Source organism: Eptatretus burgeri, chromosome 5, assembly GCF_056783735.1.
Source record: "Eptatretus burgeri isolate ZD-2024b chromosome 5, Ebu_testis_v1, whole genome shotgun sequence".
NCBI classification, from domain to species: domain Eukaryota; kingdom Metazoa; phylum Chordata; class Myxini; order Myxiniformes; family Myxinidae; genus Eptatretus; species Eptatretus burgeri.
Window position 1 is genome coordinate 108,035,749 of NC_140965.1, and position 18,165 is coordinate 108,053,913.

At 41.2% G+C, this 18,165-nt stretch overlaps 1 protein-coding gene and 1 long non-coding RNA gene across 13 annotated transcripts in view; one reads left to right on the top strand and one right to left on the bottom strand.

The window, feature by feature from the left end:
- Positions 1-18,165, bottom strand: part of LOC147027127 (uncharacterized) — a 389,612-nt gene that overhangs the window by 21,324 nt on the left and 350,123 nt on the right. For all 8 annotated transcript variants that reach the window (XR_015058689.1, XM_085883308.1, XM_085883307.1 and 5 more), the window contains 5 exons: positions 17,186-17,293; positions 15,090-15,197; positions 9,596-9,703; positions 7,817-7,870; positions 1,857-1,919 (listed from right to left, as the gene is read on the bottom strand). Coding sequence is in view for 7 of the 8 variants with exons in the window: in XM_085883308.1 (XP_085739434.1) it covers positions 1,857-1,919; positions 7,817-7,870; positions 9,596-9,703; positions 15,090-15,197; positions 17,186-17,293 (441 nt within the window). In the remaining variant the exon portion in view is untranslated. The remainder of the gene's footprint in view (positions 1-1,856; positions 1,920-7,816; positions 7,871-9,595; positions 9,704-15,089; positions 15,198-17,185; positions 17,294-18,165) is intronic.
- LOC147027128 (uncharacterized) lies at positions 425-17,191 on the top strand. Of its 5 annotated transcripts, none has more exons than XR_015058694.1 (5): positions 425-507; positions 15,499-15,572; positions 15,865-16,057; positions 16,187-16,234; positions 16,754-17,191. It is a non-coding gene; the product is annotated as an uncharacterized LOC147027128 (long non-coding RNA). The 5 variants fall into 5 exon arrangements; XR_015058690.1 differs by having other exon boundaries at positions 433-507; positions 15,499-15,615; XR_015058692.1 differs by lacking the exon at positions 425-507 and adding an exon at positions 9,650-9,720 and having other exon boundaries at positions 15,499-15,615.

The window sequence follows — 18,165 nt, forward strand, 5'->3', positions numbered from 1 at the left end:
TGTAACCGGGCTGTGATCTTTGAGTCGGACAATATTCTTTTGCTATCTTTATTTTGGAACAACCACTACTTCAACAACCACAATCGCCTTTCAACAACCACGCCATCCCCACCACAGCGCTAATCACACTGCAACAACATCTCAACAACTCCCGCCCCGATATCCATCAGAACGAGTAAACAGAAATGACGGTTGGAAAACAACAACTGAGCCCAGCCGAGCTCTGTTGGAATTTTCCCTCAGAAGGGCGAAAAGAAAGAATGTCCTGGATCGGGCCAAAAGAGTGGGCCAAGAGGAGCCAAGCCGAACCCCCCTGGATGCCTGCTGCCGGGATGCCCCCCGCACATGCCACGAAGGGAGGGGCGAAGCACCAGGCGATAAAAGGCCGGGCTGAAATGCGAATAAGTCAGTCTGGGTTCGCCATGAAGTCTGGGAGCGGAGTCGAGCTGCAATCATCTGCAGTCTGGGAGTTGCAGTCTGGGAGTTGCAGTCTGGGAGTTGCAGTCTGGGAGTGTAGCAGAGTCTGTCAACGAGTGGAAAGAGAGTCCCTCTGCTTGGTCTCTCTCTCTCTCTCCATTCTGTTCATCCTCTTATTACAACTTGCAGTTTTGGTTTCTCACATAATATTAGAATTTGTTATTTTGGGTATTACTATTAATGGCCTCTGACTTCAAGATCGAAAACTGCTTGGCCAATTTCCCTCAAATTTTGCATATGTGCTCAGGGTACCCATGGGCAGGTCAAAGTGTAAAATAAATTTGCCCCCTACCCCTCTCCCCTCACCCATAAAGGATGGTGAGACGATGCCGAAGTTCATGTGCTTATTAATATTTTTGTTGCTTTGTTGGCACCCTTTCAAAAATATCACTTATTACTTTATAGTCATCTTGTTTACTCGGGCTTCTGACTTTGACTTTTTATCCCTGGTTAGTGTCAGCCGTTTCTGCTCATTGGTCACAGCTGCTGTTGATCTGAATATAGATCACCTGACCTTTGAAAGTCACCTCTCCATCTCAACTGGAGTCTTTTAAATTCTTTGTGTTTGCTTACCCTTCCAATGTCCTCCCTGTCTCTGCTTGACATGTGAGTGTTGTGACCAACATGTCTGTGTGTTTGTCTGTTTGTCAGTAGATTGACTCATCAACATGAACAGCGAAAATTGCCAGGTTTGGCAGTGGCACAGAGATTCATATTCAGACATGATTAGCCAACACTCTCATGCTGACCCATGACCAGAGCATGAATAAATATAGTCCTGTGCTACATTTCATTATATATTTTTCCATGTGAGCTCAAAGTTAAATTCCTCTGAGACATGAACAATATGAAGCTCTCTGCCAAATTTTGTGATTCTAGCTGCACTCATTGTCCAGTTGTTCTGCCAATAAACAGACAGACAAACAAACAGATGGTATGATCACGATACTTACTTGACCTAAGGCCACAGCATGAGTAATTACACTCAATTCCTATTGAATTATTAACAGGAAATAAGTTATTGAAATGGTATTTACAGTATTGTAACCACTTTTTAATGCATCAGATTTATTGTAGCAATCAATTTAAAGTCACACCAGACAAATATCTGTAACCGAGCCATAATCTAGTGTAACACAGCCATCATCAGGTGAAGTTTCCTCCCAAGCCAAAAAAGACATACAATGTTATGAAAAAGACATCATTTCAACATGGTCTCAGCAGGCAGTCGTAGAGAAAGACAGAGTTGATGAGGCACAAAAAAATTAATTTCCTACTTATTATCTCCATAGCACATAATACCTCAGGGTATGGATGCCAATAAAGGCCTTGGGGGGGGGGGGACAAGGGTAAAGAAACAGGGTGGTTTCTGTACATACTATGAATCCTGTGGGTCCCTTCGGACCTGGAATCCCAATGTAGCCGTTCTCACCCGATGGACCCTAAATTATACAAGAAAAGAGGATAAATCAGTCATGAAACACATGCAATTATCACCTAGAAAACATCTCAAAATGCAAAGCCCTTCCACATCCATGTTGTACTCAAACAAAACTTGATGAAAACGACAGTTTAACAAAATTGTACATTTTATAAATTTGTGTTCTCCATATTCTCATAATAAAGGTTTGTTGAAGATTTGATGACAAAAGCTTGATTAAGGCCAGTCACACCTTGACGTTTTAGCCAGCAATGGCAACGTATTAAAATGTATGTAAAACGCTGGACTTTTGATGTTTACGTTGAACTTTTGATGATTTTTTTAAAGATTCGGACGTATTCATAACGAGTTGGTCTTATGCATAACGTATTAGTAATGGACACAGAACGTTTCGTTGTGTTATAGATAACTTATACCAACGAATGCTGAACCTGGTGTCGGCCTTCACAACCTATGCCCAACGATAGTCTAACTTATGCATAGCGCGTTGAACGCATCGCCGACGATCACGTGGCGTAGGTTATGAAAAGGCTGCCGCACAATGATTCAAATCATAACCACCGGAGAAATGGAAGTGTCAACATCGCAGTCACACCTTGGCGATCTTGCCAGCGTATGCCGACCTCTGAAAAATGCGTCTAAAACTCTGGCGCACGTCGAATACGGTATGGGTAAGTTTAGTATACGTGAATAGAATGCTAAAGTACGCTATCATACGTGGTATTAAATGGAGTACATCTTGTAATTTTAAACATGTTGAAAATTTTACGACGGACTTGCCGTATGACACACACTCCGCATGCGATGGGAATAAGTTGTACGCACGATATGCGATCGTTGACACACATCGACACACGTTACTTGTAAGGTGCTCATAAGTCGAAACATGTCAAGGTAATGGTTAGCGTCAGTGTTCCAGACTCCCGGTTTTTTTTTTCTTCGGTATGACGGTGTTCAGTGTAGAGTGCGGTTATGATGTAAATCGTTGAGCGGCAGTCTATTAATTAAATTATATTACAACCGCACTAGAAATCGAAGTGTCAAAATCACCATCATACCAAAGGAAGGAAGAAAAAAATAAATAAAAAATAAAAAACAGGGAGTCTGGAACACTGACGCTAACCATTACCTTGATGTGTTTCGACTTATGAGCACCTTACAAGTAACGTGTGTCGATGTGTGTGACCGATCGCGTAACGTGAGTACAACACGTTACTCATAGGTTAGAAATAAGTTTCGGGTATGCTAAACATTACCTCGACGTGTTTCGACTTATGAGTAACTTACAAGTAACGTGTGTCGACGTGTGTCAACGATCGCGTGACGTGCCTACAACTTATGGCCAGCGTTATGTGGACCGTGTGAGTCATACGCTGGCATAAGTCTTAAAATTTCAAGCATGGAAAATTTGAGGACAACCGAAAAGTACAACGTTTAAAGCCATACCAGTGTACAACGACGTATGGCAGTGTTTTTCAGCGTGCTCTCAATGTTATCAAAACTTACCCATAACGTATTCGACGTGTACCAGCGTTTTAGACAAATTTTCCAAAAATCGGCATAAGCTGGCTCAAACGTCAAGGTGTGACTGGGCCTTTAGGAAAACATTTTTGGCCTGGACATGCACACTGAAGTTCAATGGAAGATAAATTACGAAACACTGATATGATTATTTTTAAAAACGGGTCATCTCGTGCTTGATATGCTATGGTGGAGCTAATAAGGGATATTTAATAATCACTTCGATTTTGGCCTTTCATATTTTAACACAATTTTAAATATTTTTTCTCCAATGTCACATAATAAAGGTTTATTGAAAATTTCATGACAAAAGCTGAAATGGTAAAAAAGTTATGGCTTGGACACACAATTTCTAACACCCCCACACACGATTGCAAAACCCCGTCTCCTGCGCTAACAACAAGATTGATCTGTTGCAAGAATTTCATACAAATTTTAGTTATGAAAAAATATCTAAATACATAACAATACAAGAAGGGCACTTGGTGGAGCGCACAATTCCTACATGCAATGCATGATACACGAGAACATATCGGGCCCAATACATTTTTGAAATATCATGTTATATATCGTTTTTGGCCCTCTCTCTCTCATTGGTGAAGAATCACTTCAAAAATTAAATAACTCTTGTATCCAGATCTGAATTCAGATCTTCACCAAAACTGAAGGAATTCAACGTTGCCACACGCCCAGACCCAATGTGTCCACCAAGTTTCGTCCGAATCCGTCTGCAACTTTTTCAGATATCCTGCTTTATATCAGTTTAGCCCTATCTCTCAATGGTGAAGAATTACTTAAAAAAATAACTATCAGGTCTGGATCTGGATCTGGATCTTCACCAAAATTGAATCAATTCTTCCTCGTCACACCCCCAAAATGTCCCCCAAGTTTTATCCGAATCCATCCACAACTTTTTGAGATATCGTGCTAAATATTGTTTTTGGCCCTATCTCTCAATGGTGAAGAATCACGAAAGAAATTCTTGAAGCCACATACAAATCTACATCAAAATCTCATCAGTTTGTCCTTGTCACAAACCCAACCTTTCCACTCTATTTCATCCAGATCCATCCATAACTTTTTGAGATATCCTGCACACAAACAAACAAACAAGACGTCGTGCAGAGCACGGCACTTGCAAAAACCATCAAACAAATTTGATCTCAAAATAATTGGTGGTTGAATTCAATGACCAAATATGCAAATCCTCTTCAAATTACAAGTGAATTGGATGAAAATTGACAATTTTAGAAATTCGGCCTATGTTGTCCTTTTGGCCAAATGTAGATCTCGAAAATAATTGGTGGTTGAATTCAATGACCTGATATGAAAATCCTCTTCAAATTTTAAGTTAATCGGATGACAAATGAGGATTTTAGAAATACCACTTCAGTTCTTGACCTTTGGCTTTTGCTGACCTTTTGACCTCAAAAGCAATAGGTTTCTTCTTTATGACAAACTCTACCATGTTGTGAAGTTTCGTGAAGATCGGTTTAAAATTACGATCTGTCAGCGACAGACAGACAGACAGACAGACAGAATAACAAAATGGACTAACCGATGTACTTGAAAAATCTTCGATTTTGCAAGTAACAAACAAACAGACAGAGCGGGGTGAAAACATAACCTCCTTCACCTTCGGTGGCGGAGCTAATAAAGTTTGGACAGCTGGAACAAAATAAGTGGGAAGTTGCAAAAACTTCATTGGTAACTACATTTCTTAAATCTGCCAATAAAAAACAAGATTTAAAACAACATTTGCTGTTCTCAAGTTATGGGCAAACATGTTGTTCGCTGTCAGAAATGTCAAACTGGGTAACTGAATGTTTAAAAAATATAATATGCTGTTTTCACCCAATATTCTGTACACTTACATTAATGCATACACTGCATTTATCATGACGATATACAATGTATGGAATTTTAAGACACTCATAGATAGTACTTAGCTCGAAGCTACTGCCGGATTTCATTGGAAAAGCTTCCACAAATTTTGCGAAATTGGAAAATGATTCGCTACGGTGCAACAACAAATTGGATATGGGTGGATTATTTCACTGAACTATTCGCAATCTCTTTGAAGAATCAATGTTATTTGAAATCAGTCTGTATTACTCTGATATTCGAACGACTGCAGGCAAAATGATGAGATTATTTTTGTGTGTACTGTAATAATAAGATGATTTTAATTCGGCTAGTTCACCGTTATGTCCGTAGATTTATGCATCGCCATTAGTACACGAATCGGGCGGTTTTATTATCATTACACAAGCTCCTTCATGTAATTACATGCATGTGCTGAGCACAAAAACCCCCGCTATGATATCAAATTGGGTCACAAAACAGATGGAGATACGTTGAAGCTTTCATAAGACACGGCATTCACGTAATTAATTTACTACTGGCCAAACCCACGCTCCGCGCGAAGTTTCTAGAGTGAGGGTTCGTTAGTACGTCAATATATTCAGTGTTCACAATGTGATTTATAGAATGTTTCTTGTTACATTTTTTGTGTCAAATGCACCTTCTGAGGTAGTCAGCATGTGCAGAAGAGGGTTTTACATTGCAGACGCTGTTTTCTTGGAGTGGCATTACATCTCTCAGTGATGACGTCACACATCACCATGCAAACGGATGTAAAAATTAGAAAATCGCCAAAAATTCACAAATTCTCCGTCTGGCGTGATCTCACACAGCCCACGCTGTACATTAGACCACAGAGCACCCGCATGACGAAAGTGGCGACGATCCGTCCGGCAGTTTCGGAGGAGATACGTCCACAAAATATGGTTTAGCGTGTTAATATATTAATTCATGTTTGACATCACATGAGTAATCTTATGTTTCAGTCCAATTAATCTCAAAGATTATTATTTTCATCTTGTATGATCTATAGATTCATTGAAAAGATAACTTGCAAAACACTCCATCTTTTCTATATTGATTGCTGTTATCCTTCTCCAAAAGTTATGTTGGTATCAGCATTTCCAATACACACCAGTCACTGATACTTTCATTGTCAGATGGCGAGGGTTCAACAAAGCAAGCAGCGAACAGTGCATGCCATTCCTCCTCCATGGAATGGAATTCCAGGTTACAAGTTCAGACCTCATTTAGAACGTGGTGTCATTATCAGCCATTACAGAAGTTGTCATTATATCTGCTCGCCAACACAGCGCTCGATGCAACGTCCACTTGGACTGCCTTCATGGGTTGAATTTGGAAGTTTCTTTTTCATGAGAACCCATTTTCAAACCATCAAGCAGTGGTGATAATAAATGGATGATGCTACGATGTTCCACACCACCTGAATCCTGATGGTGATCCAGCAATCGCTATTCAAGAATAATGAGGTAACCTTTAACAACAAGGTCAATCTGTTTAGAGTATTTCTCCAAAGCTTTGTGGTTAACCACACAAAGAACATTCATGTAACTGCCTATATAGGAATTCCTGGGGATCTCAGTTTTCCAGCGATGTTGGACGTGTGGATGTTGAACATGTGAATTGCAACAACTGATCATTTTTGAGGTCAAATGTTGGGTCAACAATTTTCACTGTTTTGTACACAGAGTCGAGGCTCGTGGACAATCTAGAACACAGACAGGACCAGGATATAACAGTACAAAAAGAACAATGGTTTTAGGGGGGAGATTGTGGGGGGAGTGAAGGGGGGGTATGGGTAATGGGTAACGGTAGTTATTGTGGACAAAATGCACAAAATACAATATGATGTGCGGTATAAAAACAAAAAAACACACCCACAGACACACACACACACACACACACACACACACACACACACACACACACACACACACACACACACACCTTCATTAACTTACGTTATGGCCAGAATTTGAAAGTTGTTTAGGGTACCACCGATAACTCCTATATTCTTTGTGGAGGACACAGTGGGATTTCTAATGTGCACCAACTAATTTGAGAAGATGGGACACCAAATGTAATGTCTAACAGAGTGATAGCATACTATGATGCATACTATGATGCAATGATAGCATACTATGATAGCATACTATGATGCAACTCCCTGCCTGCGATGTACTAATCCGGCGGTTTATAGTTGGGCTGAAAACCTGTACCATCCTGTAGAACAATATATTCAAGCAACCAATAATTTGAACCAAACACTGCACAGATTTTACAACAGACATGAAAAAGCAGATTTAAAATCCGGTGATGTTTCATCCATGACCAACGGACATCCTCACAATAAGTTATGAGACTATCAGGTCCTGGTACCCTGGTCACATTACAGGTTCCTGTTTTAATCCATAGGGGAATTCTAACAGTAGTGTAGTAACCAGCAGACTGAAGTGCAAAATAATGGTTTACTGAAGTGTGGCTACTTCCCACCTTGGGTCCTTGTAATCCCTGCATGCCTGTTAAGCCAGGATATCCTGTTTCACCCTGAAAATAAACAATTCAGTTTTGAACATTTTAGAATAATACTCTTGCACTCATCCAATAATTGGGCAGCATAGTGGGAAAGACACATGGTGAAGAGCACAAAGCTGGAGCAGAACGCGCACGGTTTTCGTATTTTCCCCCAGGGCAAGAGCGGGAGTGAGACAACGGGCCAGAGTCATGGCAAGCAAGCAGCTAGAGGCAGAGTCCAGAGCATCAGTTGGTCTGAGTTAGACAGCGAGATAATCAAAGAGAGCATCAGACTGAATCAGACTGAGACCGCTTCCTGTCGGGGCCAGTGTTTTATACCCAACCCCCACCCCACTGCAAGTCTCGACACCCCCCCTCCTCTCCCTGGCCGCCCCCTTGAGGCTCACTACTGTGAGAGGAAAAGTTTAAGTTAATCTTGCAATTTAAATTATTTAATGGACTTAAATATTGCACGATAAAAATCCAACATTTTCAATTTGAGATAAATTGCTCATTAAGTTTGCCAAAATTGCTATATTGGTCACTTTGGCCGGAATTTGTGGCCTCAAAACAGCCTCTGAGTCCATGGCTACGTCGCCCATGGGACTTGCAGCACAAAGTTGTATCTTCTTCCCAAGTATGGAGTTAGTAGCTTTAAAGATAGAGAGATAGAGATTGAGATATATATCTTTGCAAATATATACATATAATTTTCGCAGAAATTTATATATATATATATATATATATATATATATATATATGCACATGATGGTTCAAAAGTAACAGTGCACTGAATGAAATACTTATGTTTTAAAATCAAGATGTATGCTTGTTTACCTGCAGGTAGAATTAACTTGCTCAAGGGAGATACCCACCATGTCTTTATTGTATTTGACAATAAATACTTTTTCTCTGAAAGGTTTTTTTGTACCAGTGTTATGTTTCCACTGCACTGTTTCTTTTAAAACACCCTTCACATCCACATCCTCAGAATATATAAGCACATGAAGATGAAGACACAGAATGACAATAAATGTTTCAATCTTTGTACCGTCCAACCAAATAATATGCCAAGAAATCCTGGTAATCCATTTACATTACTGTTTATGTTGATAATACATGCAGTTAACTACTTATTTTCAGAATCTTTTAATTTAGTGTTCGATTTAAAACCAGCTACGACTAGTAGAATACATACACCACAGTCATCACCCACTGAAGGAAATCAAATGGTTTGGATAAACTCAGTGATTAATTAAAACACTCACCAATGCTTGAATGAAAAAATTAGAGAGAAAAATGTTAAGATGCAGGAGAGCCATTCAAAATGTTATATGAATGAGATACTTACAACAGTCAAAACACAGAAATGTTTTCTCTTTTCAATATAAAATTGTATATAATTATGAAGGAAATATGTAAGTGTATCTTATATTTCTACATCTGCCTCAATCTATTATATTTGTCATATTTTATATTGTCGTCACGATGCTTTTCACAGGACTTTTTGAAAGCCCCGCACATATTCAGCAACACATCAAAACGAAGTAACATTTGACACAAAATACGTAATGGGTTATCGTGAGTTGCAAAATAACTTGAGAAAAATGAAGCCAGGCTGTATAAATATTTATCTTATTGCTTTTTGAAGCTTCCTTTGAAAGTCTTGCCCAAAGGCTTCTGTGCTCCAGATGTGGCTCACAAAATGCGGATGAATAATGATGTAAGAGGGCAAAGGTATTGTTTTCTGCCACGTACTTGCTGGCCCACAGACCCGATTTCACCCAACACGCCCTGCATTCCTTCAACACCAGGCACGCCTCGCTTTCCTGGAATCCCCACTTGGCCTTCCACACCCTGCTCACCCTGAAAGCATACAAATGGTAAATATCGATGATGATATGATTATAAAAATGATTAATTTTCAAATATCGAGATATATTATTACAGTACATAATAACAATGGCAACAATGATAAAAGCAATAATAATGATAATACTAACATAATTCTGTAGCTTTCTAGCTTCACTGTATCATGGAATGATTGCCGATTGTCAAATGACTGTCTTGCTTGTTATTGGGATATTGTTTGTGTGGCTCCTGCTTGGAGGCACATTAGATGTTATATTAAACAACAAAACTATTCCATCTTTATCAAATGCCGTACAACAATGATAATATCGATGATAATGATCATGCTATTGCAGAAATAATAAATACAAATATTATTATTATGCAGCATTCTCATACCAAGGAGTTGTCCTGACAATTTAACAAACAATGATTCACAAGATAAAGCTTATCCTAATTCTGGGAATTCCGACCCTTCCAGGTTGCCGTTTAAAAATTTGGACATGCTGTGGCACCAGTAGGGAGACGATCGAATACCACCTTTAAGCTCTTTGGGTAGTTATCATTGTGGTTTGTAGGTACGAGGTTTGGCACATATATTTTGAGCTGAACCAGGATATAACATTTCCAGAGCAAAAAAAAAAACAAACAAAAAAAAAACAAGCACAAACAAATTTAGCGATATTTAAGTGTATTTTTCAGTTATCAAATACCAAAATTGTTTAAAACAGTTATTGAGGCTCATGGGAGGGTCGGATAGCCAAAAGGTAAGCATACCTCCTTCTGAGCTGTCTATCCTGGGTTTAAATCCCTGCCCAATTATAAACTGTCATCCCGGTGTTTCACAGGCAAGGTGATTCATCAATGTGTGCGCCATTAAACTGGACGTCACATCTGTCAAAATCCCCCCCCCACTCCCCTTCTCACTCCCTCCCCCCCCACCAGTCTCTCCCTCTCTTTGTTTCTGCATGTATTCGGATAGTGGTTATCTCCACATGTATCTGAATGGTAGTTATCTCCGCATGTATCCGGAAGGTGGTTATCTCCCTACGTGACTGGGTCCATCCAGTGGTTATTTCCGGGTGGACCCTCCCCTCACACTGCCTTACCTTGCCCTCCCTTCATGCTGCCTTCCCTTGCCTCCCCTCTCACTTCTTTCCCCTCGCTCCATGCTGCCTGCCCTTCCCCCAACCCTCCTCGCTCCCCCACCTCTTTTTGGTCTCCCTACCTCCTCCACCTCTCGTCGGTCTCCCTACCTCCTTGTTCCTCCACCTCTTCTTTTCTCCCGCCCCGCTTTGTACACCTGTCATCCGGACGACCCTTCCATGACCTCTCATCTTGCTATGCTGGTGAAGGCAGCCTGGTTGGGATGGTGAAGGCAGATTTTCCTGCCTAAACTAAGGACTGATGCTCTAGCCAAACACTAAAAAGCCCATTCAAGACTGAAAATGGAGGTAAAAACATTAAACATAGGCTCACAGGGATGAAGATGTTTAGCCATATCCAGCGGGGTGGGTTTGACGTCTCAAAATATACAAATTTGCGACACATATCTGATGTCACATTTAATTACTTCTTCGCTTATCCTAAACACTTAATAATGAAAAAACTACACGATATTAAACACCAGCAGGGGCTACCTGGCACTACTTCGGGTTCGGAGATACCCAGCACTTCCCGGCTGGGTGAGTTTTTCCTGGCGGTGGTTTCGGGACACGTTGGACATTGAAAAGCCTTGGAGTTATTGGCCTCATGGTGATTACCTTTTGCTTGCATGTCGGCGGCAGGACAGACTGACCCCGCACCTCAATATACACTTATAGCGGCTTTTGGTGGCTTCAAAATGGACGTCAAGGCCAAGATGTGGTAGCTTGAAACCTTGTCCAGATTCTGAAGTACCTACACCCAAAATGTTGGGCCTCTAAGTGGTATGGTTTGGTTGTTAAAGAATAATGTATGAACGAATAAACAAATGCACAAACATACAAACACTTGGAAAATATTTACAGGATTTGTTAACCCCGAGGAGACAGTTGCACAACACTACCCCTATCTTCCTCCTTCAGACTCTCCGAATCTGCTCTCAGAAGATGGTGGCACTGCCAGGTAAAACTCAATTTACTGTACGGTAAATACAACAAATACCCTACTCCTCACCCGAGTCTAAAATCCCACATGTACAACAAGAAAAATCAAGAACAAGAGTGTTCAATTCTGAGGTTAATGCGTCACTCTGTTAAGGCTTCTCATTCATCTGCTATGCACATACTTAGACAACCAGATATTTGGAGACAATTTATAAACAATAGCGTGGTGTTCAGAGAAAGGGATGGATGTACCAGGAGGGCCTTTTCTTCTTTTTTCTCTGAAGAGTCTATTAAAGTCTGTGAATGTTTGACCCCTCCTACCTGGTATCAGACCCCTCCACCCATGCTGTCTATCATGGCCCTGTGGTCCAGCATAACAAGCATCTCTGGTGACTGCAGGACCTTTCAGCACTCGGTGCTCCCTTACCCCAAACGACCTCTCCACAACAAGAGTTATTTGGGTCTTTATGGCCCCACAATTTCACCAAGGGCCCACATGGCTGTTAAACAAGATCTTTGGCCCACCTGGCCCACATAGTTTTGGCCCATGTGACCGAATGCAGCAATAAGCAAATGGCCCTTTTGGCCTAATAAGCAACAAGAAAATGACACTCGGCCCATTTGGTCTTCAAGCGCGGTGCACCTTAAGGCCTTTATGGCATTACAAGCAAAATGGTGACACATGGCAGGTGGCACAGCAGGAGGTAGGTGTTAATGGCTTGCTGACAGGAAAAGGCATGGCTGCACTGACAGGCTGCAGGAGAGCTGGATGGCAGGTCGGTGGTTGGAAGATAGCATTAGCCGGCAGCAGATGTCATTATCAATTGTGGCAGGAGCGAGCGAAAGCAGCACTCGAGATGGTTGGCTTCAGTTCTAACCTAACTCTAACTTAACTGTCCCATAACCCCTCTTTCTAATTTATTGGCTCCTGTCCCCTCGAAACCCTTATATCCCATTTTAACTATCCTAGCTCCTGGGAGGAAAATAGAGGCACATGCAGTGACAATAAAAATGATGAGGAAGTGTGGTCTCTCGTGGCTCGCTGGCAGAGTAGTCCAATTGGGGTAGGGGGCATGTCTACCCCTACACTAATAATTTGGGACACAATGGATCCTCAAATAATCCAGTTAGCCTACTCCATTTATCCCAGTGGCTATAGACATCCAAAATGGTACAAAGGGGGAGCATCCCTACTCTAATCTAGTATTTCAAATCATATTTCATCACGTTACCATTAACCACCCTCCACAGTGGTTCAAAGTAACCAATTTACCCACCCCTCTCTATATTTCTGTTCTAACAGTTTTAGGTCTTGTCCTCTGTGCCTTTGCAAAATACCAGGGCTTAACAATGTGGCTCCCTCTGCAGGCTTACGCCTGTCTCAAAATGTGGCATTCAGCTCACTGTGGGGGGGGGGGGGTCACACCCCATGAGGTACCCTACACAGTGCCAAATTCTGAGGGGATCCTTCATGGCCAATCACCACTAGTGCCTTCACTGGCACATGGTGCACGAGTCCCTCTCCCGGTGTACTCAACCCACTCTGTAATCCCCCCATCCCTCTTGGGCTCTTTGGTCACGCCTGGGGCACAAAGTCCTACACCCCATGAACTACACTCCCAGGCCATCATCAAACTCTTGCATCCAATAAAACAAAACTTTATTTCAACGAGCACCAACATGGGAACGGAATCCCATTTCAAAACATCTGAATCTTCTCTATCGAATGCCGATAAGGGCGGGGATTCATCTCCAGAGGGGGGGGGGTGTACTTCCTCTTCTTCATACACGCCCTCTTTGAACCATTCACACAATGTTAATTGCGAAAAATGTTTGAGCCCTGCACATCATTCACCTTATTCATCTAATCACTCATTCATCCTTTCATACCAAACTCTGTCAGGACATAAAGAGGAAGAAGGAGGAAAGCACCTCATCTAATCATCTTTTTAAAGAAAAATACTTTCAATTAAAGATAAATAATTCAACCCAATGTCAATTTAAACTGCCATCTAATCCCTCCTAATCTCTGCACAGCTAATTACCCCCTGGCCTACGTGGATTCCCCACAGATTCAGCTCTATGGCCTCCATTGCCAGTGCTCGCGCTGCCACGAGACACCTGGGGAATCCCAACGAGGTTCCTCATGGTGATCTTACAGCTGCCAAGACCACTTCTGTGCACACTTGGCAGTCCGTGGTGCATGCTCCATGGAGCCCCCACCCTGAATATCTTGGTGCCCCCGTCTTTCCGCCAATTTTCGCAGGGGACACCACATAAAGTTACCTAACGTCGTCCCACTCTCATTCTGGATGGCTTTGTGGGATCCATCCTCTGCCCCAGTTTACCTGTTTGCCCCATCCTTTTCTCCAAGGCTTCCTGGTGTGATAAAACGTGCTCAACAGGCAGCATTTCTATTTATATTAATCCTCTGGGTTTCACATAAAACCTGGAGGGAGCATTTACATCCATTCCTATCTAACCTCCTGCACACATGCTCTCACATGCAGCACTGATTGTTCACCCCTCCACTCACTTTAAGTTGGAATTACCTGCCCTAGTCCCCGGGGAAGCCACCCTGGCTCTACCGCTAACAGTCCATTACTACTGGCTGCTCCCCTGATAATATTCCTCCTTCCTCCTCCATCAAAGCCTGGTGTTGGCTTAGTGGTTAGGGTGGCGGCTTGGGATCCCAGGGTCCTGAGTTCAAGCTCCGTTGGCTGCTGAATTAACACCAGGGGGTTGACTCAGCCTGTCATCCTTCCGAGGTCGGCGAAATGAGTGCCAGTGTACTGGTCCCGGTGTATGCCCCGGTTAGAATAGGTGTACCATATCCCTGTGTGTTGTAAGAGGCGACCAGGGTTGGCGTCAGGAAGGGCATCCGGCCATAAAAACATTGCCTCAAGAAAAAGCCAAACCCCTGCACAGCAGGGAAAAATGGCTGTAAAAACGGTCATTTTCTTCCTCCTTCATCAGGTCCATTCTAAGGTGCTCAACACACCGCACCACACTCACACCCATTACTTAATGGACTGCTATTGATTGGTTGTTTTGGAAAGCATCAGATAATGAATCAGATAATTTATTGATAAAGATAAACATCAGACAACGTAATTGAGTATATTTTTCATCTCCTTTTTCGTCCAATTAGTGCAAGACCATTCAGCAGAATGTTGTCCAAAATGCTGCCCTGTCCCACCAGCATTGTTCATTAAACTTGAACCCAAATGAGAAATCATGAAGTGCTTGCATCATATCAGGGGAAAGATTTGTTCAATATATTCACAAAATTGCTCCAGCATTGCAACTCGTACCTTTATTCCTCGAAGACCCTGTTGTCCAGGAAGACCCAGATCTCCTGTTGGGCCTCGTCGTCCATTAGGTCCCGGTTGTCCAGGCAAACCCGTATCTCCAACAACTCCCTTGAGCAAACACTCATCATTAGGCCATTCTTCATGCATAATTCATATCACTTTGGTTTGACATAGCTAAGCATAAAGACTTGTTTGTTGTGCTTCGGCAATATCGGGGAGCTGTTTGTTAATAGTTAACCCACAGAAATGTTTTACTCCTTTCGGTATTGGTTAGCCCACATATTGTAATACATTTTGTATTGCTTAGTCAATATATATTAGAACTGTACCGTATTTATCGGCATACAAGTCGATGTGGAGTACAAGTCAAATTGACTAACTTCCACATGTTTCTTTTCTTTATTCATAGATGTCGATTGGGAGTATAAGACAAAGCAAAATCAACTATGGTCGTGAGCAAAACTGTCAATAAGAACAATGGAGGTGCTATTTCCTCCCAGACACTCACAACACATTGCTGTCCACGGTAATGAATATTAATGTGCTGTTTTGTATACATTATTTAAATTACTTTGTGGGAGAACATTTCGGATAAATGATGAATGTAAATAGTTTTTAAATGTGTTTGTTATCATATAGAGATACAGTATTGAAAACAAGTTACACACTCAATATCAGCACTGGCTCATAGCACATTACGTTTTCTCCTTAATCATGAAAATTAACAGCTGACACATTGTAATACAATGTAAGCACTCAATGTTTGTTCACCTAGCTTTGCAGCCACGATTTGCCTGGTTTGTTTTCTCAACACAAGATTCGGCTTCGTACAGTGATTCTCTCTTTCCTCCGCGCTCAAATCGCACCATCTTGCGGAACCCGGTGATTACTTCTCCAATCCGGATTTGTCACACGCCACATTCGCTGGCTCGATTGGAGATTCGCCGCGAGTCTCACCCGAAAGCACGGTCAGTGCGAGGGCGATAGTGCTGCATCGCTCCTGGCTTACCTCTTCTTTGCCTTCCCAACCCACAAATGACTTTTGCAGTCCATCTGAGACATGAAGACCTGCCTCTCCCTCCCTGTAACCCCTCCAGCCCACATCCGCATCCGATTCTGACAAGTAATCTCGGCCCTAAATTTTGGTGAGGACCCGTGTAACTGTTCATTTAATTTCCCATTTATGTTCTTTATTGATTTGTTTAATATTTGTCTCTAATATGTAGAAAAGCAAGGCTAAAGTTATATTAGAGTGAGCAAAAATGTGCCCTGGGAATGAACCGTCCTCTCTCCCTCCATTATAACACTATGTCCCATGGGAAAATCTTGTCTGCTTAACATCGTTTTGCATAATGTTGCACTTTCTCGGAATGCATTCATGATGCTAAGTGGAAACTTGCTGTGATGTTTTTTTTTAATTAACAATAATACAATTTATGTCAGACAATATCATACTTTGCAAGTTTTTCTCATTCATGCAATTCAATATCTGAAACCATAAATATGTCAATTGTGGGTATATGTCGAGGCCAGGACTTCCAAGGGGGGGGGGGGGTAAATTATTGATTTGTACACCAAAAAATGCGGGACATTTGGTGTTGAGTTTGTTAACATATGCCAGAACATTTGGTGTGGTTTAATGTTTTTGTTTTTCCTTTTTACAGGTTCTAAGACTCGTGGAGGAGCTGCGAGACAAATCACGCACACAAGCAGACAATTACATATTGTGAGACACCAGACATGACTCCCAAACAAACACAGCCACTGAGATTGAGGGAATTGACGTCACTTCCAGAGCACTCTGGTTACCTGTGACATCATATTTATGACATAACTTTTCTCTTTGCATTCAGTGGGGCAATAAAGGAGAAATTTCCTGCTGCATCTGGATGCCCACCTGTGGGGTTTTTATGGGGTTATCCCATAATGCTAACAAATCTTATGACAAATCAGGGTGGATTTTGCTAACCATCTGTTCTTGCTTTTTGATAACTATTAAACACTTATTTCAGGACACGATACATTTGTTAATCTACCCCATAAAGTATAATGCTTAATATGCAATTAGAACATGGAACATTTGAAAATCGACTCACGAGAAGACCACGTGGACCTGGCTTTCCGGGGCGGCCATCTTTTCCTTGATGTCCTTCCAATCCAGACCAACCCCGTGGACCTTTGATTCCTGGAGCGCCCAATACACCCTAGGTGAGATATTAACAATATCTCACGACAAATGGCTGTGGAATGCACCTTCGGAACAACACAAGTTTAATTTATATTGGCTTCCATGTGGCATGTAAGCAACTAGATAACTCAGTTTTAACTTTCCATGAATAAAATAACTCATTGCTTTTGATATTATTTAAATGAAATATGCTCATAGAGTGGGTCCTGGTGTCTGTCTGTTCATTAACATTTGACGAAAACATCTCCTCACAAACTACCTGACCAATATGGACCAACTTTGTTATGATGCATCCAAATAGCAAGGTCTCATGGGGTTGTGCTCCCCATCCAGATGTGCCCCCAATAATGGGGATAAAAGGGGGTAGTTTTCATGTGTTGTTTACTTTTTCTTGTGTGTTTAGATTTTTAGGTTGTTGTTGTTTCGTTTTTCTTGTGTTGTTTAGTTTTTTTGCGTTGTTGTATAGTTCTTTGTACTGTTTAGTTTTTCTTGTGTTGTTGTATAGTTTTTCCTGTGTTGTTTTCCTGTGTTCCTGTGTTGTTCCTGTGTTGCTTAGTTTTTTGTAGTTTACTTTTTCTTGTGTTGTTGTTTTGTTTTTTTTGTATTGCTTAGTTTTTTGTAGTTTAGTTTTTCTTGTGTTGTTTAGTTTTTCTTGTGTTGTTGTTTAGTTTTTTTTGTGTTGCTTAGTTTTTTGTAGTTTAGTTTTTCTTGTGTTGTTGTTTAGTTTTTCTTGTGTTGTTGTTTAGTTTTTAGTTTGTTGTTGTTTAGTTTTTCTTGTGTTTTTTAGGTTTTTTTGTGTTGCTTAGTTTTTTAGATTGTTGTTTAGTTTTTCATGTGTTTTTGTTTAGTTTTTCTTGTGTTGTTTAGCTTTTTAGGTTGTTGTTTAGT